We start from the raw sequence: 24544 nt of genomic DNA, 5'->3' as shown, positions 1-24544 counted from the left end.
TCGGACAGCTGATCGGCGGGATGTCGGACAGCTGGTCGGCGGGATGTCGGACAGCTGGTCGGCGGGATGTCGGACAGCTGGTCGGCGGGATGTCGGACAGCTGATCGGCGGGATGTCGGACAGCTGGTCGGCGGGATGTCGGACAGCTGGTCGGCGGGATGTCGGACAGCTGGTCGGCGGGATGTCGGACAGCTGGTCGGCGGGATGTCGGACAGCTGATCGGCGGGATGTCGGACAGCTGGTCGGCGGGATGTCGGACAGCTGGTCGGCGGGATGTCGGACAGCTGGTCTGCGGGATGTCGGACAGCTGGTCGGTGGGATGTCGGACAGCTGATCGGCGGGATGTCGGACAGCTGGTCGGTGGGATGTCGGACAGCTGATCGGCGGGAAGTCGGACATGTGATTGGCGGGATGTCTGCACTCTACATCTGGTTGTGATCTCTGACTTCTGGACCTACAGGTCTTGTCTGCCTATAGAGGTCACTACACCTCTGCTGTTAGGAGAGCATAGACATTTGAGGGTGGTCTTAGATAAAACTACTGGACACAGTCAGAATAAAAGGCCCCTGTGCAAGAACAATATATGGGTCCTTTGCAGCCCGAGAACTCCTAAAAATGCAAAATTGCACTTGCTTTGGAGTGAGAAATGGGCCCACTTGCCTCTTGGGCCCCTGTGCCGCCGCACAGGTTGCACCAATGGTATGTCCGCCCCAGGACATTGCCAATATGCCGGTGTCACACTCCTGCAGAGCGTCTCCACTATCAGAGATCAAAGCTATAAGCCGGACCGGGAAATGATGGAATTCCTCCTCCAGTGACCTTAGTAAAGATGGCCGCCGCGGGCGTGCGTCAGGGACGTGAGGAGGTGTGTGCTGACGTCAGTGTGGCGCAGGCGCAACGTAGCTGGGGTAGGCCGCTGGAAGGTTACAGGCGGCCGATCAGACTTTGAGGTCGTCGGTGTCACCAGACGGGAATCTCGGACAGTGACCCGGATCCTCCTGTGAGCGGCCGCCCATGCAAAACATGCTGTCCCTACTGTCCCGTGTGCTCCGGGGCTCGGCCCAGAAGCCTGTCACTGTAAGTAGCGGGAGAAGGAGGACGCGGCTGCCGCCCCGCACCGGGAGCGAGAGGACGTGAGGCGGCGGGAGCCCGGGGGATGGGCTCCATTGTCATGTACTGTCACTAACACTGATGGAGAAATGGTGTCATCACCATAGCAACCAGAGGCCGCACAGGACGAGGGCTGACATGGCGACATAACACCTGTGCTCGCTGTGTACCTGACATTGTATACCCCTCCTGTGCCCCCATGTACCTGACATTGTATACCCCTCCTGTGCCCCCATGTACCTGACAGCGTGTACCCCTCCTGTGCCCCCATGTACCTGACATTGTATACCCCTCCTGTGCCCCCATGTACCTGACATTGTATACCCCTCCTGTGCCCCCATGTACCTGACAGCGTGTACCCCTCCTGTGCCCCCATGTACCTGACATTGTATACCCCTCCTGTGCCCCCATGTACCTGACATTGTATACCCCTCCTGTGCCCCCATGTACCTGACATTGTATACCCCTCCTGTGCCCCCATGTACCTGACATTGTATACCCCTCCTGTGCCCCCATGTACCTGACATTGTATACCCCTCCTGTGCCCCCATGTATCTGACATTGTATACCCCTCCTGTGCCCCCATGTACCTGACATTGTATACTCCTCCTGTGCCCCCATGTACCTGACATTGTATACTCCTCCTGTGCCCCCATGTACCTGACAGCGTGTATCCCTCCTGTGCCCCCATGTATCTGACATTGTATACCCCTCCTGTGCCCCCATGTACCTGACATTGTATACTCCTCCTGTGCCCCCATGTACCTGACAGCGTGTATCCCTCCTGTGCCCCCATGTACCTGACATTGTATACCCCTCCTGTGCCCCCATGTACCTGACATTGTATACCCCTCCTGTGCCCGCCATGTACCTGACATTGTATACCCCTCCTGTGCCCCCATGTATCTGACATTGTATACCCCTCCTGTGCCCCCATGTATCTGACATTGTATACTCCTCCTGTGCCCCCATGTACCTGACATTGTATACTCCTCCTGTGCCCCCATGTACCTGACAGCGTGTATCCCTCCTGTGCCCCCATGTACCTGACATTGTATACCCCTCCTGTGCCCGCCATGTACCTGACATTGTATACCCCTCCTGTGCCCCCATGTACCTGACATTGTATACCCCTCCTGTGCCCCCATGTACCTGACAGCGTGTATCCCTCCTGTGCCCCCATGTACCTGACATTGTATACCCCTCCTGTGCCCCCATGTATCTGACATTGTATACTCCTCCTGTGCCCCCATGTACCTGACATTGTATACCCCTCCTGTGCCCCTATGTACCTGACAGCGTGTATCCCTCCTGTGCCCCCATGTACCTGACATTGTATACCCCTCCTGTGCCCGCCATGTACCTGACATTGTATACTCCTCCTGTGCCCCCATGTACCTGACATTGTATACCCCTCCTGTGCCCCCATGTATCTGACATTGTATACCCCTCCTGTGCCCGCCATGTACCTGACATTGTATACCCCTCCTGTGCCCGCCATGTACCTGACAGCGTGTACCCCTCCTGTGCCCCCATGTACCTGACAGCGTGTACCCCTCCTGTGCCCCCATGTATCTGACATTGTATACCCCTCCTGTGTCTGCCATGTACCTGACATTGTATACCCCTCCTGTGCCCGCCATGTACCTGACAGCGTGTACCCCTCCTGTGCCCCCATGTACCTGACATTGTATACTCCTCCTGTGCCCCCATGTACCTGACAGCGTGTATCCCTCCTGTGCCCCCATGTATCTGACATTGTATACCCCTCCTGTGCCCCCATGTACCTGACAGCGTGTACCCCTCCTGTACCCCCATGTATCTGACATTGTATACCCCTCCTGTGCCCGCCATGTACCTGACATTGTATACCCCTCCTGTGCCCGCCATGTACCTGACAGCGTGTACCCCTCCTGTGCCCCCCATGTATCTGACATTGTATACCCCTCCTGTGCCCCCCATGTACCTGACAGCGTGTATCCCTCCTGTGCCCTCCATGTATCTGACATTGTATACCCCTCCTATGCCCCCCATGTACCTGACAGCGTGTATCCCTCCTGTGCCCTCCATGTATCTGACATTGTATACCCCTCCTGTGCCCCCCATGTACCTGACATTGTATACCCCTCCTGTGCCCGCCATGTACCTGACAGCGTGTATCCCTCCTGTGCCCCCATGTATCTGACATTGTATACCCATCCTGTGCCCGCCATGTACCTGACATTGTATACCCCTCCTGTGCCCGCCATGTACCTGACAGCGTATACCCCTCCTGTGCCCCCCATGTACCCGACAGCGTGTACCTCTACTGTGCCCCCATGTACCCGAGAGCGTGTACCCCTCCTGTGCCCCCATGTACCTGACAGCGTGTATCCCTCCTGTGCCCCCCATGTATCTGACATTGTATACCCCTCCTGTGCCCCCATGTACCTGACAGCGTGTATCCCTCCTGTGCCCCCCATGTATCTGACATTGTATACCCCTCCTGTGCCCGCCATTTACCTGACAGCGTGTACACCAGTACCCCCATGTACCTGACAGCGTGTACACCAGTACCCCCATGTACCTGACAGCGTGTACCCCTCCTGTGCCCCCCATGTACCTGGCAGCGTAGTCCCCTCCTGTGCCCCCATGTACCTGACAGCGTATACCCCTCCTGTGCCCCCCATGTACCCGACAGCGTGTACCTCTACTGTGCCCCCATGTACCCGAGAGTGTGTACCCCTCCTGTGCCCCCCATGTACCTTATATCTTGTACCCCTCCTGTGCCCCCATGTACCTGACAGCGTGTACCCCTCCTGTGCCCCCCATGTACCTGGCAGCGTATTCCTCTCCTGTGCCCCCATGTACCTGACAGTGTGTACACCAGTACCCCCATGTACCTGACAGCGTGTACCCCTCCTGTGCCCCCATGTACCCGACAGCGTGTACCTCTACTGTGCCCCCATGTACCCGAGTGTGTACCCCTCCTGTGCCCCCATGTACCTGACAGCGTGTACCCCTCCTGTGCCCCCCATGTACCTGGCAGCGTGTACCCCTCCTGTGCCCCCCATGTACCTGGCAGCGTATTCCCCTCCTGTGCCCCCATGTACCTGACAGCGTGTACACCAGTACCCCCATGTACCTGACAGCGTGTACCCCTCCTGTGCCCCCCATGTACCCGACAGCGTGTACCTCTACTGTGCCCCCATGTACCCGAGAGTGTGTACCCCTCCTGTGCCCCCCATGTACCTTACATCTTGTACCCCTCCTGTGCCCCCATGTACCTGACAGCGTGTACCCCTCCTGTGCCCCCATGTACCTTACATCTTGTACCCCTCCTGTGCCCCCATGTACCTGACAGCGTGTACCCCTCCTGTGCCCCCCATGTACCTTACATCTTGTACCCCTCCTGTGCCCCCTGACAGTGTGTACACCGCTGTGTGGTACAAAAAAATACAAAATGGAGAACCCTGAGACCTTCATCGCTCGTGTGCACGCTGTCAGTATTGTCAGGAGTGCTGCTGTATGTTATTAGGAGTGCGCATTTGTCCTCTTCCCCAAAAAATAACTTTTACGTTGAGTGCTGAACACTGAGCACGATGTCCGGTTTCCTTTGGAATCTGCAAAACACGGGATTCAGACAGCAAGCCCAACACCGCCATGCAGGTGAATGAAGCTGGCAGTCGCTGAGGACAGTATCTGCTCGCCCTCATGGTGACAGATTTTTGTGGATTCCTAGAGGATCTGGCCGATTGTGCTAATCCCACTCTGATCATACTGTGACGCGATTTTCTCAGATGAGGAAGAGATGGAAATCTCCATCCTGTCACTGTGAAAATTGTTCTGCATTCTGATGTCATCAGAGTGCAGTCAGATTTTCCTCCCCCCACAGACTCATTGACGTGCATGGCCAAGCGTGATCCGAATATTGGATGCAAATCGAGCATGCTTTAATTTTTTTTTCTTGCGGAAAAAATCTGGCGTGCACAGTCCCGTAGAATAACATTGGACCAATCATGTGGCCACTTGCATGAGCCCTTAGATGTGATCATCATATTATCCTTACCAATGTACTACCATATTTATATTTTGGTGCCCTGATCTTTGGTTCAGCAGCCTCGCTTCAGGCTTATGCTATGTCATTACTGATATGCTTGAAGGTGATTGGACCATTTTAATAGCTAAACCAGCCCCCTTCTGTCTATAAACCATACATGACAGAGAAGGAGCTGACTCATCAATGAAATAATCATATCATGAATGCATTATTTCACAAGTCATTTTTTGGGGAAGAGGATAACTTTTTTTTTTTTTTTTTTTTTTAATACTAATTTTTTCAAGGCTCATAATAAACTTCTCCAGGTATGTGCACTATGCACACTGTCAGGATTTCCATCTATTTCCGTCTCATGCGGGAGGTCCCGTGACTGCAAGTGTGCAATTTACATAGTTCTGATCACATGATGACTGTTTTTTCATCTGCTTCTCTCAGTAGAACATGGAGAGAAGGAGGAAAATTTGCTGGCTGGCATGTGAGGGCAACTATGCAAATCACATTCGTGCAGTCACGTGACCACCTGCATGAGCGGGGAATAGAGGGAATCCTGACAGTCTACATAGTGCACACCATTGGGATTCATAAATCTGCAATCATATATAGTGACTGCAGAAATTTAGGTTGAGCTTGAAAAATCTTTTTAACGTCCCAGAGATTAGTGACAGACTCTTTCATGACCTAGAGTAAATATCAGACATGTCGCCCATATTTTAGTTGAAAGTCTTTACGAAAAAGAATCTAGATTGTGAGCCCAATTGGGGACAGCGATGACAGTGCTGCAGAATAAGATAGCGCTATATAAGAAAAGCATAATAAATAATAATAATCCTGGTCTCCATTTTTGGTACGTAATATATATATAGATATATACACCCTCCGACCCCACAAAGCACATGTTACATTCGACTGTGCCCACCGCATTACTCCGGGAGCAAACACCATGTTACTTAGTTAATATGGTTGAAACAATGTATCCAATTCACCCAAGGAATGGGGAATCATAAAGGAAATGCGGCATCTGTACAGCCGTAATGCAGGATCCAGTTTTTTTGGCCCCTGATCCCAATTGCCCATCTACTGGACCAAACATTCCGAAAAGAACTTCACACATTGAGGAAATTTGTTATTTTCTTCTAACAAAACGCATCCAAGTCCTTTTTGAAACCCTCAATGGTTCCTGCTGAGACCACCTCTTTAGGTAGTTAGACCGCACATGGAGTACTGTGTCCAGTTTTGGGCACCGGTGCTCAGGAAGGATATAATGGAACTAGAGAGCGTACAAAGGAGGGCAACAAAATTAATAAAGGGGATGGGAGAACTACAATACCCAGATAGATTAGCGAAATTAGGATTATTTAGTCTAGAAAAAAGACGACTGAGGGGCGATCTAATAACCATGTATAAGTATATAAGTGGACAATACAAATATCTCGCTGAGGATCTGTTTATGCCAAGGAAGGTGACGGGCACAAGGGGGCATTCTTTGCGTCTGGAGGAGAGAAGGTTTTTCCACCAACATAGAAGAGGATTCTTTACTGTTAGGGCAGTGAGAATCTGGAATTGCTTGCCTGAGGAGGTGGTGATGGCGAACTCAGTCGAGGGGTTCAAGAGAGGCCTGGATGTCTTCCTGGAGCAGAACAATGTTGTATCATACAATTATTAGGTTCTGTAGAAGGACGTAGATCTGGGGATTTATTATGATGGAATATAGGCTGAACTGGATGGACAAATGTCTTTTTTCGGCCTTATTAACTATGTTACTATGTTAGGTAGACTGCGCCACAGATTTAGTTCTCAAGGTAAAGAAGCCTGGTCTCCTCTGGAGATTAAACCTTTCTTTCTCCAGGCAGAGGAAATGCCCTCTTGGACTTTTAGATGAAACATCTTCTGAAAAGTGCCCCCTCCCCCCACCTTATTCATCTATTCTGAAGATTTAAATGTAATTTGTGGCTCTTCTTTGTACCTTTTCCAACTTCAGAACATTCCTTCTATGAACTTCTGCCCAGAATTGAAATGCGTCTTCCAGATGAGGTCACACCAATACTTTGTAAAGCGGTAGTATTACTTCCCTGTCCTGCCTGTTCATACCTCTTAAAGGGAATCTGTCACCTCCCGGGATGTATTGAACTATTAGTATGGGCATACAGGTACACTAGTCCTACCTGTATTCCTCATATTAATGGTCTTGTTGTTGAGAAATCTTAATATTCTTTCCTTATGCTAATGATTTCTTCCAGGCTCTGGGGGCGTGCGGTGCCCGAAAGAAATCCCTGCCCCCTGTCTTCATGGCAATACTTACCTCCTCCCATCAGCGTTAGTTCTGGTGCTGGAATCCCACACCTGCGCCCTGTACTCCCTCCACAATTCGTACCTCTTCCTCTATTCTATGGGCACTTCATTCAGGGATCTTCTGCGCAGGTGACTTCCGATCCAGTGACCTCCGACGTGCGCGATAAAGTGCTCTCCCCACTTCCTCCCTTCATAGTCATTGCTATGTATACATGGTTCCTAGTGTTGACTATGCAGGGATGAAGTGGGGTGAGCACGTTATCGTTGCGCATGCCATAGGTTCCTGGGGTGGAAATACAGTGTCCATAGAAGGGAGAAAAAGGTACGTGTTGTGGAGGGATTGCAGGGCACAGGCGTGGGATTCCGGTACTAGAACTGACACTGATGGGAGCAGGTAGTATCACAATGAGGACAGGAGGCAGGGATTTCTTCCAGGCACCGCACGCCCCAAGAGCCTGGAAGAAATCATTAGCATAAGGACAAAATATAAGATTTCTCAACAACAAGACCGCTAATATGAGGAATACAGGTAGGACTACTGTAACATTAAAATGACCTGTATGCCCATATTAATAGGTCACATATGTCCCGGGGGGTGACAGATTCCCTTTAATAAATGACAATATCCTGCTGACCTTAGAAGCTGCTTATTGACATTGGCATGCTGGTACATAGTCTGTAATCTACAAGTACACCCAGATCCTTCTCTACAAGTGACTCTCCTAGCTTTCCTCCCCTTAGAACGTATGGTGCCTGGATGTTATTAGTATTCAGATGCATAACCTTGCATTTATCCACAGTAAACTACATCTGCCCATGTGGAGGCCCAAACACTGTTTGTCCAAGTCAGCTTGTAACTTACAAACATCTTCCATGGACCTCTCTATGCTACATAACTTGGTGTCCTCTGCACAAAAAATATAAATGCTATTAATCCCATCATCTTTTATTAATGAATAAATAAGTAGAATACTGGTGGACACAGCACTGAACTTTGGGGTTCAACTACTTATAAACAGGCACCATTCAGATTAACAGCCGTTGACCACAAATCTCTGGGTGCGCTCTTTGAGCCAGTTTTTGATCCAGCTACGAACCTTAGTTTCTAAGCCTATAGCCTTTAATTTAACTTTTAGAAATCCAAATTCCCGATGACTAGGTCTTTGGAGTCTGGGAGGAAACCTACACAGATGGGGAGAACGTACAAACTCCTTGCAGATGTTGTCCTTGGTTGGATTTGAACCCAGCGCTGCAGAGCAACAGTACTGCTAACCACTGAGCCACCGTGCTGGCCACATATGTGGGACCGTGTAAAATTCCTTTGTAAAGTCTCAAAACACCATATCTAGAGCTAATCCCCTCTGTCCAGGTCACCTCTTCATAAAAACTAAGCTTGGTTTGACAACTTCTGTCCTTTAGTTAAAATTGGGCCGGCGGTCACTTATGTTATTATCCATCACATACTCCTGAATATGCTGACAATCGCCTAACATTTCCCCACAATGTTGTAGCCATGCTCTATGGTAAGACTATATCTCTTCTCTTTTATGTCTTGGCTATGCGGCTGTGTAAAGGGAGCAGCTGGCGAGGTAAGGAACTACTCCGAGCTTCAGTGATGCTTCTGAGTTGTGTGTGTTGCCGGATGTCCTCATTGCACCACACTGACGCGTTTCCATTATCCATTGGCAGATAGTATATCCTATTAAAAAAACTAAAGGGGTTGTCCCTACTTACAATACCGATCACCTATCCCAGGGATAGGTTATCAATATTCACCAGTGGGGTCGGACACCTGGCATCTCCACCAATCAGCTGTTACCAGCAGCCGCCAAATGTAGAAGTGTATGGAACAGGAGAGCGCCGTACACTGTGCAGTGGTCTCTGCCGGGTACTGCAGATCAGCTCGTATTCAGGCAAAAGTAGTGGATGTTCTCTCTGACTGAATACTGAAAGATCACGGTCTATTAGCTGCTACGTACATGAGCGCCTAGAGACACCATGCTGACATTGCAGGAACAGCCCTAGTCCGGGAGGTGTGTATTGGGCTTTATTTTACTATGGACAACTTTTAGGCAGAGGTTACCCAGTAGTGGACAACCCCTTCACATTACCAGGACTGTGCTCTTATTGTAGTACACAACCTGACCCGCCGCGGACCTGACCCACGTTAATTCTTTTAGGCTACTTTGAAACATCAGGTTTTCAGTGTCAGGCTAAATCCGGCGAATGTTGGAAAAACTGGATCCGGCGCAGATTGTGAAAAACTGATGCGACGGATCCGTTTTTTTTTACGGATCCGGCTAGCCTATCTAGATTATTGGATTAAAAAAAATTTGGAGCATGCTCAGTTTAAAAAAACCGGATCAGGCCGCCGGATCCGCCTTTTTCCGGATCTGGCACCTTCTGGCTCCCATAGGCTTCCATTCTAGAAAACAGCCGGAAGCGCTGGGTCCGGCGCTTCAGGCTTTTTCGCCGGGGACAAAAAAACGTTGCAGTGGACGTTTTTTCAAGAAACCGGAAGCGGCAGATTTGCCGGATCCGGCGAAAACCGGACGAAACACAATGTCATCCGATGCAATCCGGCACTAATACAAGTCTATGGGGAAAAAAAACCTGATCCGGCGGCAACATTCGCCTGATCCGGTTTTTTTAAATTTAGCCGGATTTAGCCTGACGGCGAAAACCTGATGTGTGAAAGTAGCCTTACATATGCTAGGCCTGTGAGGCAGTTGGCTCTGGTCGGGACACCTGGTGGTCAGACCGGGTATTGTGCTACCAGCCATCTTACAGGATATCCTGCAATGCACTGCGCACACTAGAGCTTTACATAATGCATACTGTTTTATTCCATGGATGCAGCGCCTGTACAATGGCGGCGGCTTCTGTCGCCACATCCTCAAGGCATCCTCATTGTGTGGATGTCGGACTTGTGTAAATGACCACACATACATCGATAAATTATTAAGATATGTCAGGTTTTATTGTATTTTTTGTCTTTAAGGCCGCCCGCGTTATTGTGGCATCACGCAGCTACGCAGACTTTGCATCTGAAGCAACATTTGACATCAAGGTGAGACTTCCCAATGGGGAGATTTAGAGAAAATCTAATGTAGTTTTCTGTTTTGTATTTTTGTCCCCTAAATATCCCTGAATGTCATATATCCCACCCCCATAGGATGCAGAATTCCCCTTATTTAGCTGTTTTACATATATGTAATTGCAAGTCCCCCTATAAGAAGCTTCCAGCGTATGCTCATAATACTATTCATGTTCCATAATATTCCTAGAAATGTGACGTACACAAACTGGAGGAGACCCCGCCGACCACTGCGGTGCTGACTCGCGAGGAGGGTCTGCAGTACTACAGGACCATGCAGACCATCCGGCGCATGGAGCTGAAGTCAGACCAGCTCTACAAGCAGAAGATTATTCGCGGGTTCTGCCATCTTTATGATGGGCAGGTGAGAACGGTCACCAAGTCCGACTATCCGTGATGATAGATGTGCCGGTGTTGGCCGCTCCGTCATCTGGTGATTTTGTTCTTTCTCTTTTTCCCCCTTTCTTCTAAGAGCCAGAACGTTATTTTGCCATCACCATACAGAGTTTTTTTTTTTGCAGGTCAGGTTGTAGTTTTGAATGGCATCATTTATTTTATTATATACTGTACTGAAAAAAATCTCAAGTGCAGTGAAATGGTGAAAAAAAATAAAAGCATAATTCCGACGTTTTTTTGGGGGGGGGGGGAGGGGGATACATTTTCCAGTGAAAATTACTTGGAAACTTGCTTTTCCAGATGAATTTGATTCTGGCAATGAGAGACTAGTGAATTTCTAATTGTTTTGTCCACTGGTGTATAATCCGCTATTTACTGCTAAAGTGGCTGTAATAATATATTCTGAGATCCGTAACTTTTTTTTATTTTTTTTTCGGTCGATGGCGCTGTGTGAGGGAGAGATTTTTTTTTTTATTTTATTTTGCATGGTGAGCTGACATTATTTGTATTGACACTATTTAGGAGTAGATACATTTTAGATAGCTTTTTATGGCATTTTTAGGGGGGTATGTCAACCAAGAAAATGGTGTCTTAGGTTTTTTTCTCTCGTTATAGCGTTTCCTCTACGGGATAATTTTATATTTTGCTCAGACATTTACAGTCATTGCAATACCAAATGGTAGGGGAAGTAAAGGGAAGTGATTTGAAGCTATGCATGTGCATATTTTTCATATTTTTAAAACCTTCTTATTTTTCTTTGTCCCCTTGTTTGCTATATTGCAGTAGTAGTGTATTACAGTATATAGTTAAATGACCTTTAAATGGTTAAACAGCAGTGATCCGAGCTGTATGTAACACAGCTGAGTACATTGCAGTCTTGGCTTCTGAGCCAGCTCTATACATCAAGACTCAATGCATGACGTACTTGTATGTGACACATCGGGAAGGGGTTAATAAAACACTTTTGTGATAAACACTTGATTGAAATGAAAATAATTTTGTACGTTCCTCTCCATTCATTTTACAGGAAGCTTGCTGTGTCGGTCTAGAATCTGGTATAAACCCCACCGATCACCTCATCACAGCCTACCGAGCACATGGGTACACCTATACCCGCGGAGTCTCCGTGAAGGAAATCCTGGCGGAGCTGACAGGTCTGTGTATATTACCAGTAGTATGTGACCATTCATCTTATAAGGGTCTCGTCAAGTGACACGTTTTCATGCAGTTTCTTAACTCAAAGTGGGATTGGCTTGCAAAAAAAAGCTTTCATATATACCGTAATTCCCTTACATCGTATATGATCTGCATCTGGCATTGGCTTGAAAAACTAGAAAGCACGTAAGAAAGCACGCTAAGATGAAGTTCCCACAATTACGGTAGTCGTTGGTGAACTTTCGAAGCTGTGTATTTTCTGAGCACGTCTTTCCAGATTGCAGCATGTCAGTTTCTCTTGCGGAGAAATGTCACCCGTACACCCGTACAATGTATTGGTCGCAGCGAACATGTGCTACATCAAAAGTGCTGCTAGTTCCGGAACTGGCCTTACAGTTTGCAAGTGGACGTCATGTCAATTTCTCTTGCAGGTACGCTGAGTTTTATGTGTAGAATAGACTTGGAAGATTTGCTGGACACTATGCTTTTTTTTTTTTTTTTTTATAGAAGTTCTAAACTTCTATAATCTGAACTCGCTTTATCAATAAAGATTTAAGAGGTATCAAAAACAATGCAGAATTATTTGAAACATGACATCCTAAAAAGAGACAACCACAGCGTCAAAAACGCAATGAAAAAAAAAAAATGCAAGTAATCTAATACTACTCACCCTTAGACTACATTCCCATATGTGCACATTTTATTTTAGGAGGTTTTGGATTAAAAACGGAGTTCTCCAATTTCTCTTAAAAAAACTTGGAGGTGCTGCTGTGCTGTGAAATCTTTGGAAAAAGACCCCATGTGCGCGTCCATTCATTCCTAATGTGGCTGTCCTCCTAAATACATTTACGGTATATTTTTGTCCTAAGGATAGGTGATAAAATGTATAACCGCTCGGGTTAGACTGTTCATACCCCCGCTAAGCTGGAGAACAGGGCTCCTAAAGTCACTGGTGCGAATGGAGTCGTGATGCACATGCTGGAGGTGATAAATGTTTTTGGTTTGAGAACCCCTTTACGCTTTTAGTCACTAATACCAAGTATCAAGAATACCAAGTTTTCAACTATTTGCTATTATTATTACACCTACTACATAGTGGGATAGGATCTTGGAGATGACAATCTGTTACCTGAGCACTAATAACGTCCTTCCATGTGATGATTATCTCCATTTTTGCCTAAAGTGACATAACCACAAGGTGCTTATAGCATAGGTAGCGACAACTGCTGCCGTCACTGGTGATACTGTGTGTAAATGGTGGCACGATGTCTTGGAGCCTCTTCATAATGGTGTTCACTATTGGGATCACTTAGAACAAGTACACGAAAACTCTTGCTTCTTAGAGATGTCCAGAACTAAAACGTAGACAGTCCTCAAATAAACGGTCAATCTACCAATTCATCACTTTACACCTTTGTTCTGGCATAAAATTGTTTGCAATGTACAAAATGTTGCGACTTTGGCATTTCTACACCATTTTTTTTTTTAAAGTGCATAGAACTGGGCCAGGAGGGGTGTATCTGATCACACCCAACAAATTTACGATCATTTACACCACAAAACAAAATGCCTGTAAGACCCCCGACTGACTGGCGCGCATTTTTTTGCGGTTTGCGCTGACGCACAGCAGCTAAAAAAGTTCCAAATTCACACAATTCATCTAGACTGGTCTACAAAAACTCTAATCCTGAGGAATCTGGCCGTTGATTATTCACCCGCCACATTAGGGGTCCCTGGTGGTCTTTATTCCCTGCAGCGATGGCGTGCTGTACAGCCACGTGATGAGCACTGGGGGACGGACCGGGTGAACAGACTTTTGTGTTTTTTTTTATTGAAAACATTTTGTGCAGTTTAGTTTAGTTTTTAAAACTGTGATGACGTTACAACTTAGAACCCCCCATGGCCGTCTCTGGGGTAATGGCTGGATTATTTTACTACGTTGACTCATAGGAAAATATTATGTTCTTTTTACAACAGGAAGAAGAGGCGGCTGTGCCAAAGGTAAAGGAGGATCTATGCACATGTATGCCAAAAACTTTTACGGTGGAAATGGCATCGTAGGAGCTCAGGTATGTGAGCGAATTTCATTTTTAATGGAATTGATGTGATTTATTCTGTTTATAATACAAATATGCTCCTCCCATCAAAATTTGTAACCTCTTAATAAATAACAATGATCATATTATACAGCAGGGGTGTCAAACTGCATTCCTCGAGGGCTGCAAACAGGTCATGTTTTCAGGATTTCCTTGTACTGCACAGGTGATAATTTAATCACCAACTCATTATTTGTGCAGGTTATTAAATTATCACCTGTGCAGTACAAGGAAATCCTGAAAACATGACCTGTTTGCAGCCCTCGAGAAATGCAGTTTGACACCCCTGTTATACAGCACTGTGTACTTAAAATTGCTCATTTTCCCTTTTACCCAGCTAATTCTTTGCTTTTCCATTAGGTCTATGACATCACGTGATTAATAACTGATTAGCTGAATCCTTCTAAGCTCTGTGTAGAAACAGGAGGTCAATTTCCCCTGTGTTTTTTATGAGTCCCTGCAAAAGTCCCCTGGCAGGGGGAGGAGGAAGCAGCCTAGGTCAGGAGTTCAGGAGGGGAATGATAAATGCAGGGACAAGAGACTTCCTGTTCCTACAGACAGCAGAGAAATAGCTCGGTAGAAAGGCAAAGTGGGGAATTATAAGTGCACAGTGCTAGAAAATATGACTGCAATATATTAAGAGGCTAAATACTTTGATAGGAGGAGTGCTTCTTTAATGCCCAGATGATAGTTGGCACATACTCCGTAATACAGTGGACTTTGTGATTGTTGTGTGCCCACTAGTTTGATCCCTGGAAACGTACATCTATGCTGTGGGTATGTGATATGTTGATTTTGGGACAATGTACAATGACATATTCACGAGTTGGTTGCTTTTCACAGTCATCAAATCCTACAGAGCATCTCTGCTACAGTGTAGACAACAATGAGAAGCTATCCTGTCCACATGGGCCAATATTCCTACATGGTAGTTGTAACACTTAGTAGAAACTATGCCACAATATATTAGTGCTGCTCCGAAGGCTAAAAGGGATCCAAAGGGCTACTCTATGGGGGTATCTAATAATGTAGCCATTCAGTGTATGTAGATAGATTACCTTTATAATGATGAGGAATATCTGTCAGTTTTGCTACTTCATCGTAGAGCAGCATGATGTAGGCAAAGAGACCCTGAATCCAATGATGTATCACTTAGCTTACTGGGTGCAGCGCTTCAGACACAAGTTTTTAGATGCAGCACCATGGGAAAGCTAACACCGCCCACACCAGGCTCTGTATGTACATAGTCTATTAGACTGAGCTGCTTATCACTGGAGGGGGCGGAGATGACAGGTGGCATGTACCTGCCAGACTAAGCAACGATAATGCCCTAGTGATAAAATCTTCATTGTAAGTAAACAGCACACAGCTTGATAAGTGACAAAACTTTGAATTCATTGTTTCAGCGTCTATTTCTTGCTATCCTAAGATAACATAGCAATAACCTGCTGACAGATTATCTTTAAATATCCTCACTTGCTGTCATTTAATATGAATAGTTCAGTCAGAGACTTAAAGGGAACCTGTCACCCCCAAAATCGAAGGTGAGCTAAGCCCACCAGCATCAGGGGCTTATCTACAGCATTCTGTAATGCTGTAGATAAGCCCCTGATGTATCGTGAAAGATGAGAAAAAGTTTAGGTTTAGGTTAGATTATACTCACTCAGGGGCAGTCCGGCCCGATGGGCGTTGCAGTCTGGTCCTGGGCCTCCCATCTTCTTACGATGACGTCCTCTTCTTGTCTTCACGCTCTGGCGCAGGCGTACTTTGTCTGCTCTGTTGAGGGCAGAGCAAAGTACTGCAGTGCACAGGCGCTGGTCCTCTCTGACCTTTCCCGGCGCCTGCGCACTGCAGTATTTTGCTCTGCCCTCAACAGGGCAGACAAAGTACGCCTGCGCCAGAGCGTGAAGACAAGAAGAGGACGTCATCGTAAGAAGATGGGAGGCCCCGGACCGGACCGCAACGCCCATCGGACTGGACCGCTCCTGGGTGAGTATAATCTAACCTAAACCTAAACTTTTTGTCATCTTTCAGGATACATCAGGGGCTTATCTACGGCATTACAGAATGCTGTAGATAAGCCCCTGATGCCGGTGGGCTTAGCTCACCTTCGATTTTGGGGGTGACAGGTTCCCTTTAAAGGGGTATTCCCATGTATGGGATGCTATCCAATGAGCAAATACCTCCAATTAGAAATGTAGTACAGTTTTTCTGATTTGCTAATATTTTTATTACACCTACTACATATTGGGATAAAATCTTGTGCATGGGAATACCCCTTTAAACCGGTCATTTCTTGCGTGGAGATTTAAAATCTTTTTTTTTTCTGTTCTGTTGGATTGACGTCCTATTCCCTGGAAGTTTTGGGAACACAAAGGATTGGCAAAATATTGAAAGTATCACCCAGGTTCCTACAATGTCTATGGAGGGGCACACTCTCTAAGATTTGTGTTATGTTCAGATATATATGACAATGTAGTGGCCAGTAATTAGAAATACACTATTTTATGACATGATTGCACCATTGGTTGGTGCTTTATAAGCACAGGGCATTGGTGCATTTGCTAAATCCATACTGTCAGAATCTTTAGATTGTTCTCTTGGTGTTTCTTTGGGGAATTCATTTGTGTGATTACTTTCCAGGTGCCCCTCGGAGCCGGCATTGCTCTGGCCTGTAAGTATTTCGGAAAGGATGAGATCTGTGTGTCCCTTTATGGCGACGGTGCCGCTAATCAGGTAAGGATGTTAGAAAAAGAATTAAACCTTTTCTGAAGGATTTTGTTTTGTTTTTCGTCTACAACAACATGAAAACTTGCAGAACTCTAATCTTGTTCAATGGGGTAGAATAAAGACCATCTTTTCCCATGTGACAGCCGGCCAATGCTTCCTTCAATGAGTGATCATATTTTAACACTTTAATTTGTTGTAAATTATTTCAGTAATTTTCCCACTGTCCGGCTGTAATGTTTCATGCATTCACTGTTACAGGGTCAGATTTTTGAGACCTACAACATGGCTGCCTTATGGAAACTGCCTTGTATCTTCATTTGTGAAAACAACAGATATGGTATGGGCACCTCTGTGGAGAGGGCGGCAGCAAGTACCGACTACTACAAACGTGGGGACTACATCCCAGGCCTCAGGGTGAGTAATCCGAAGAGTCCATATCGCTGTAATGATGAAAACCTCTTTTTACAAATTGCGACTCTCTTGGGACATTGCTGGTCATAACCTGAGAGCGGCAGCAGTGACTGGTGGAGTCCTTATGTTATGGGAAACCATTCTAACGTCATTGCCTCTGCTCCGGTTTCTTGTCTAGTTTTATCTTTTTTTTTTTCTTGTTTGCAACCAATTCATTATTCTCTTTGCATGGTTTTTTTTTAAAGTATATCTTACATGTGCTCACCTCGCTTGATTTTTTTTTTTCCTCAATTGTCTTTGCCCGATTGATCAATCACGACTTTTTAAAAAGCCGCAAAATTTGGTACAACTTCAGTCCCCTTCCCTTTGGTGGATTCCTGAGTACGACAGTATTTTGATGTGATTTTTGCTTAACGTGTTACTTTTGGCACAAAATAGCTGCAGAAACCGTTCAAGACAGAGAAAAAGACCATTTTTCACTTTGTGCCAAATCTATAAATCCAGTGCATCATTTTGAAGAATTTGTCAATGAAAATGGCAACTAATACAATAATACACAAAAGAAGTGACTTAGAAAAGAAAAAAAATGTTGCAGATGATGAATCGGGGCCCATGTGTCTTTTGTAGTAAAAGATAGCTCTTCCGATCGATAGTATTTTTAAAATCAGTTTTTTGCCGTCAGTCACAATCCGTTGGCTCGACGTATCCGTCGCATCAGTTTTTTCATCCGTTTCTTCTGTTTTTTTTTCATTCGTTTTACGACGGATCTGTTTTTTTAAAAACTCACATGGGAGGCTCCCAAACGTTATTGGCTACTGAAAACCTATATATACAGTGTTTCTACAGCCCATCTTTGACAGGTTGTAGAGCAAGTGGCAAAAATGGAAGGTGTGATTGCGAACATTGTGAAGATTTATGTGTATTTCACTTTTGAGGCGAATCGTTTGGAAGCTATCATTCTGGAAAATGAGCAAGAAAGACGGCGCATCATGCGTCAGCGCCAGCGTAGTTTTTGGATCCACCCAATTACTGCACTGAGAATGACAAGTGGGGTGTATTCTACATCTGAGCGTGCTCAGTTAAAAGAAACGGAATCCGTCGCCGGATTCAGTCATTTGACGCATCCGGCGCCCATAGGCTTCCATTAGAGCAAATGACGGAGGGCGATGGATCCGTCGCTGTCCGATTTCTCAACGTACACAAAAAAACGTTACTTTGTCCGTTGTCTCCGGACAATTTTCAACGGATCTGGCGAACGACGGATGAAACATGAGGCCATCCGTCGCTAATACAAGTCTATGAGAAAAAATGGATCTGACGGCATCAGTCACCGGATCCGTTTTTTTAAATTTTTTTTAAATTCAATGGATTGCGACTGATGGCAAAAAAACTGATGTGTGAAAGGGGCCTTAGATAGCTGTGGGCCGAATGATGGTTCGACCAGTTGTTCAGCCGGCAGTTGTCTCCCAACTCCTCCATACACGACAGCGATAGTGTTCTCTATAAGAAAGCAGCTGTCGGACATCTCTGGTGGTGACTTATTTCTTAGAGAAAAGCATTGGCAGAGTGAATTTTGAGATACCAGTCCTTATCTCCCCCAACATCATCTATTGGAGGACATTCCAGAGGCCTCCATACACATTACTGTCATCCGAACCTGTTGTGTATGGATGCCTTTAGCAAAGACTTTTTTTTTTTCTTACATATAGAAATTGGCAGCTAGAAGCCCATCGGGTGTTTCAGACGTATAAGCGTGCGGTGTATTTTATAGCTTGTGAAGCAGATTTGGCTCCTATTTAGATAACTGACATACGACAAGTCGGACTGCTCCTGGATGTAGCGCGCGCCTGGTGCTCAGTGTTTGTAAGGTGTACACCAACGCAGCTCCGAAAGACCCACTGCACACAGTCCTGCTGACAATGGTCACGTGCTGGCGTATATCATCCTGCCCACTAGTCTCATGGCAGAGTCAGCCAGAACAGACCACACTAAAGACTCACGGCCAGCTGATTCCCAAGTAGGGGGCATATTTTTAACAAGCAATGTGACCCATCTATCATTCCCCGGGTCCTCAGTTTTAGCAGTTTGGGTGCACACAAAATACCTCACAGATTCTCTTTAAAGCGAACCTGTCAACAGGTTTGAGCGGTATGAGATACGGCCACAAACTTTGTGTAATCTGCCCCCAACCCACACTGAAAGATAAGAAAAAGAGCTTTTATTATACTTGCCTGTGGGGCGGTCTGGTTCAAGTGGTGCCGCTCTTCTTGGTCCAGCGCTCCCCTTCTTTATGCAATGCTGTCCTTTTTCTTTATTCTTGTGGATGATGCGTTCCTACGTCATCCATGTAGTGTCCCCGCTATCGCGCTCCTGCGCAGGCGTACTTCTATGCCCTGACTGGGGCAGAGTAAAGTACTGCAATGCTCATGCGCCGGGCCTCTTTGACCTTTCCCAGCGCCTGTGCACTGCAGTACTTCACTCTGGCCTAGTCAGGATATAGAAGTACGCCTGCGCAGGAGCGCTATGTCGGGGATACTGTGTGAATGACGTAGGAACATGTCATCCACACGACTCAAGAAGGGAGGCATTGGACTAAGAGCGACACCCCTCAGACTGGACCGCCGCAAAGGTGCGTATAATAAAACTTTTTCTTCTCTCGCAGGTCGGGTTGAGGGCTGATATATAGCATTATAGGATGCTGTATATGAAGACTGAAAGGTGGTGGCAATAACTCATATTGGGAAAATCTGGTCACTGGTTCCCTTTTAAGGTAATGTCTGATGTAATTTGTTTCTAAATTGTTTTCCCTAGGTTGATGGCATGGATGTTCTTTGTGTCAGAGAAGCCACCAAGTTTGCTGCTAATCACTGCAGATCTGGGAAGGTAGGACATCTCTTATAGTCTTTGTGATGTTATGTTGTATTGTAAAATATAACTTTCAGAAAGATTTTGATATGTCAGAGACCTACAAGATTGGTGGAGGCTGGGTGGAAAGCCCCCACTGATCGTTTGGAGATCATTAATAAATCAATGTAATGTAGCAAAACATACTGTTATAACCAAATTTTTATTGCATTTGAAACATATTTTGTGTTATAGGAGTTTAAATAAGGCACTGGAGGCTGACATCTTGCTTTCACAGTAGCAGCACAACACTTTCAGTGTCATCATACGCTACTCCATGGTCATAGGGTCGGCGTCTGTCTGTTATCTCCTATCTATTGTAATGGAACTGTCACTGCTGTGAACTGGGCACGCCTCTGTGGGCTGCACAATTCACAGTAGTCGGAGTGTTCTGCTGCCATATTCATGGAGCCCTCGGCTGTCAACTGTGCTCGATTCTCATCTCCTGTCATTAGGATCTGCTAACAAGCAGTACTGCTTCCAGCAGAACAGATCATTGATTGACAGGAGTAAAATGCCAGATAAAAGCTCCAGGAGAGTATCAGAGGCTGCAAAGACATCAAGGAGGAACAGTGTATTATCAACATTATCCCAGCAGGAGCTGCCAGCAAGAGCTGAGACTCATCCCTCAGTAAAGATAAGGAGCTGGTAGTCTGCAGTGAACTTGTGGAGGGGGGTGAGATGCATGTAGTCTGAGTGAGAGAGACAGTAACTGCTGGTGATAGCAGATCACAGGGCAGCTGCCCTGTGATGCTGCTCTTCATTCTGCCCCAGGGATACTAGAACACCAAAAAGTGGAGGGAAATGGTGATGTCAGCAGTTACTGCCCCAATTTTCCAGCTAACAGTAAGGCTACTTTCATACTAGCGTTGTACGACGCACATCGCAATGCGTCGTTTTGCAGAAAAAACGCATCCTTAAAAATTGTTTGCAGGATGCGTTTTTTCTCCATAGGCTTGTATTAGCGACGCATTGCCACACGTCACAACCGTCGTGCGACGGTTGCGTCGTGTTGTGGCGGACCGTCGGCACCAAAAAACGTTGCTTGTAACGTTTTTTGGTGCGTTGTGTCCGCCATTTCCGACCGCGCATGCGCAGCCGGAACTCCGCCCCCTCCTCCCCGCAACTCACAATGGGGCAGCGGATGCGTTGTAATAATGCATCCGCTGCCCCCGTTGTGCTGCTTTGACACAGGATGCGTCGGTACGCTAGTGTGAAAGTAGCCTTAATGGTAAGTCTCTCTCTATAGGGGCTTGAGGTCTAAAACAGAAAATGCTCCCTCTAGTGGTAATTATATATATTTGTACAACAATATATAATATTTTTCATATAGAAATGTTTGCAAACAGTGCTTTAATACATTTTAATTAGTATTTTAAGCTTAATTTCACTAAAAGACAGACTATAAGAAAACTGATGGCACCTTCCCTTTAAAATGAAGCATCAGTTGAGCACTCCTTCCCTCTGAGACTGAAGATGAACCCCATACTTGTTATTGAGCCATCTTCAGGATTAGAGAATAGCAGCACACGGCTGAGCACTTCTGCCCCTTTGTCTTGGCGATTGGGGTGATCAAAACTTCTGATGTTTCTGCGACATTTTAATTTTTCTGAATGTTCATTTCCGTGTTACGCCTTATGTCTTACATTGCCTGTATGCTCGTTGTGTTTCAGGGGCCTATTCTGATGGAGCTTCAGACGTATCGTTACCATGGACATAGTATGAGTGACCCTGGAGTTAGGCAAGTACATTGCCCAGAGAATTAGTGTTTTTTGTTCCAAGTACCGTATTTCCTTTTCTGCACCATTTTATACTATTTTAGTATATGGAGGAGGTATACCCTGTTAGTAAATTGTGAGACAATGCCTTTCTTATTCTTTCCAGGGTCCCAGATGACGTGTCACCTCTTTGAAATAGGAAGTAGGACGTTTAGTTGACATCAATTTATAGGTCTTAGAAAGTTCAATTAAGCTTTATATAATCATTTTCTCCATGTACAATAAATAAAGCAGCCATCAATGCTGAATGAATGCCAGGGACATGACTATTAGGTATCCATGTGTGATGGCGATGATCATGGTTTCTATATATCCAGACTGGATGGCACAATAATGATACACTGCTAATTCCTGCTTCACTCATAATAATCTAACACTTAGCAATGTGCTAGAAATCATCTGACATTAATGACCATGTACTTCTGTAATTTCCAGTTACCGAACAAGAGAAGAAATTCAGGAAGTGAGGAGTAAAAGTGACCCCATCACTCTGCTGAAGGACCGGATGCTCAACAACAACCTGTCCAATGTGGAGGAACTGAAGGTACAGTAGCCTGTCCTTGGGTAGCGGGGGTGCAGCTGACACATGGTCCTGTAGTGATGGTGCAGCAAACGTGTGGGTGGGGTGCAGCTGACACGTGCTCCGGTAGTGAGGGTGCAGCAAACATATGGGTGGGGTGCAGCCGACACGTGGTCCTGTCGTGAGGGTGCAACAAACGTGTGGGTGGGGTGCAGCCGACACGTGGTCCGGTAGTGAGGCTGCAGCAAACGTGTGGGTGGGGTGCAGCCGACACGTGGTCCTGTAGTGAGGGTACAGCAAATGTGTGGGTGGGGTGCAGCCGACACATGGTCCCGTAGTGAGGGTGCAGCCGACGTGTGGGTGGGGTGCAGCCGACACGTGGTCCTGTAGTGAGGGTGCAGCAAACGTGTGGGTGGGGTGCAGCCGACACGTGGTCCTGTAGTGAGGGTGCAGCAAACATGGGCAAACGTGTGGGTGGGGTGCAGCCGACACGTGGTCCTGTAGTGAGGGTGCAACAAACGTGTGGGTGGGGTGCAGCTGATACGTGGTCCTGTAGTGAGGGTGCAACAAACGTGTGGGTGGGGTGCAGCCGACACGTAGTCCTGTAGTGAGGGTGCAGCAAACGTGTGGGTGGGGTGCAGCAAACGTGTGGGTGGGGTGCAGCCGACACGTGGTCCTGTATTGAGGTTGCAGCAAACATGGGCAAACGTGTGGGTGGGGTGCTGCCGACACGTGGTCCTGTAGTGAGGGTGCAACAAACGTGTGGGTGGGGTGCAGCTGACACGTGGTCCTGTAGTGAGAGTGCAACAAACGTGTGGGTGGGGTGCAGCCGACACGTAGTCCTGTAGTGAGGGTGCAGCAAACGTGTGGGTGGGGTGCAGCCGACACGTGGTCCTGTAGTGAGGGTGCAGCAAACGTGTGGGTGGGGTGCAGCCGACACATGGTCCCGTAGTGAGGGTGCAGAAAGCGTGTGGGTGGGGTGCAGCCGACACGTCCCGTAGGAAGGGTGCAACAAACGTGTAGGTGGGGTGCAGCCAACACGTGGTCCGGTAGTGATGGTGCAGCAAACGTGTGGGTGGGGTGCAGTCGACACGTCTCGTAGTGAGGTGCAACAAATGTGTGGGTGGGGTGCAGCCGACACGTGGTCCCGTAGTGAGGGTGCAACAAACGTGTGGGTGGGGTGCAGCCGATACGTGGTCTTGTAGTGAGGATGCGGCAAACTTGTGGGTAGCGTGTGCAGCTGACTCTGTCGGGTGGAGGGGGTGTGGGTGTTGGTGAGCTGGCGTGCTGTCGGGGTGGGGGGGTGTTGCAGCCTACACGTGGTCAGGGTCTGACAGAAGAATCTGTGGCCCTGGATAAATTAAATGTTGCCATCCTCTCCTCTAACCTCTTTTTTGTCTGTTGTAGGAAATCGATGTTGAAGTGCGAAAAGAAATTGAGGAAGCCGCCCAGTTTGCCACCACTGACCCGGAGCCCCCTCTGGAGGAACTAGGATATCACATTTATCACAACGAACCTACTTTTGAAGTACGAGGTGCAAACCCCTGGATCAAGTACAAATCTGTCAGCTAAACCTTCTATTTAGCACTTGCAAGCCATGTGTTTAGTCTGTTACTCCTAACATGGGGACAGTTTATCATTTCATTTAACCCTTTCCACCTCTTTTGGGGATGAACATAAGTTACCTAAGGCAGAATATTTCCATTTATACATCTGGGACTGTTGTGTTGAAAACTATTAAATTAAGTCTGCCGGTTGCCTTACAGTCTACATAAAGCCCCCAGTGGTTAGAACGCCGTCATGGTATGTTCCCATTGTTTCCGTCTTATTTATAGAAGGCCTCTAAACTTAAAACATCCAGAAGCGAATCATGTCTCTTACCCTACATGCATTTTTTATCATTAAAATTGGCCTTCATATAAATGTTGTGTTCTTATTGTAGTGCACCTTTTATTTTATTCCAATCACAAAAGGTGAACATATAGATAGGATACAGCCATCAGAGCAGCTCAGGGTATT

General features: G+C 46.7%; 1 protein-coding gene across 2 annotated transcripts; it reads left to right on the top strand.

Annotated features, from left to right (window-relative positions):
* Positions 1-882: 882 nt before the first annotated feature.
* Positions 883-24448, top strand: PDHA1 (pyruvate dehydrogenase E1 subunit alpha 1). 2 transcript variants are annotated; one of them, XM_069761516.1, is made up of 12 exons: positions 883-1077; positions 9013-9027; positions 10440-10508; positions 10726-10899; positions 11959-12085; positions 14064-14155; positions 16826-16918; positions 17171-17326; positions 20135-20206; positions 21901-21968; positions 22441-22549; positions 23933-24448. In XM_069761516.1, exons 1-12 carry the CDS (start codon positions 1015-1017, stop codon positions 24095-24097), a joined length of 1203 nt encoding a protein of 400 aa, XP_069617617.1. In that variant the 5' UTR covers positions 883-1014; the 3' UTR covers positions 24098-24448. The 2 variants fall into 2 exon arrangements, with proteins under 2 accessions (XP_069617617.1, XP_069617618.1); XM_069761517.1 differs by lacking the exon at positions 9013-9027.
* Positions 24449-24544: the final 96 nt, after the last annotated feature.

This window comes from Ranitomeya imitator, chromosome 3, assembly GCF_032444005.1.
Source record: "Ranitomeya imitator isolate aRanImi1 chromosome 3, aRanImi1.pri, whole genome shotgun sequence".
Classification (NCBI taxonomy): domain Eukaryota; kingdom Metazoa; phylum Chordata; class Amphibia; order Anura; family Dendrobatidae; genus Ranitomeya; species Ranitomeya imitator.
This window is presented reverse-complemented; position numbering and strand designations above follow the sequence as displayed.

What these genes read in the sequence shown, in the direction of transcription:
- PDHA1 (XM_069761516.1), top strand. Translation starts at nt 1,015, where the DNA reads ATGCAAAACATGCTGTCCCTACTGTCCCGTGTGCTCCGGGGCTCGGCC. An exon ending in GCCATCTTTATGATGGGCAG is followed by an intron (nt 10,900 to 11,958) that starts GTGAGAACGGTC and finishes TTCATTTTACAG; the next exon opens with GAAGCTTGCTGTGTCGGTCT. An exon ending in ATGAGTGACCCTGGAGTTAG is followed by an intron (nt 21,969 to 22,440) that starts GCAAGTACATTG and finishes TGTAATTTCCAG; the next exon opens with TTACCGAACAAGAGAAGAAA.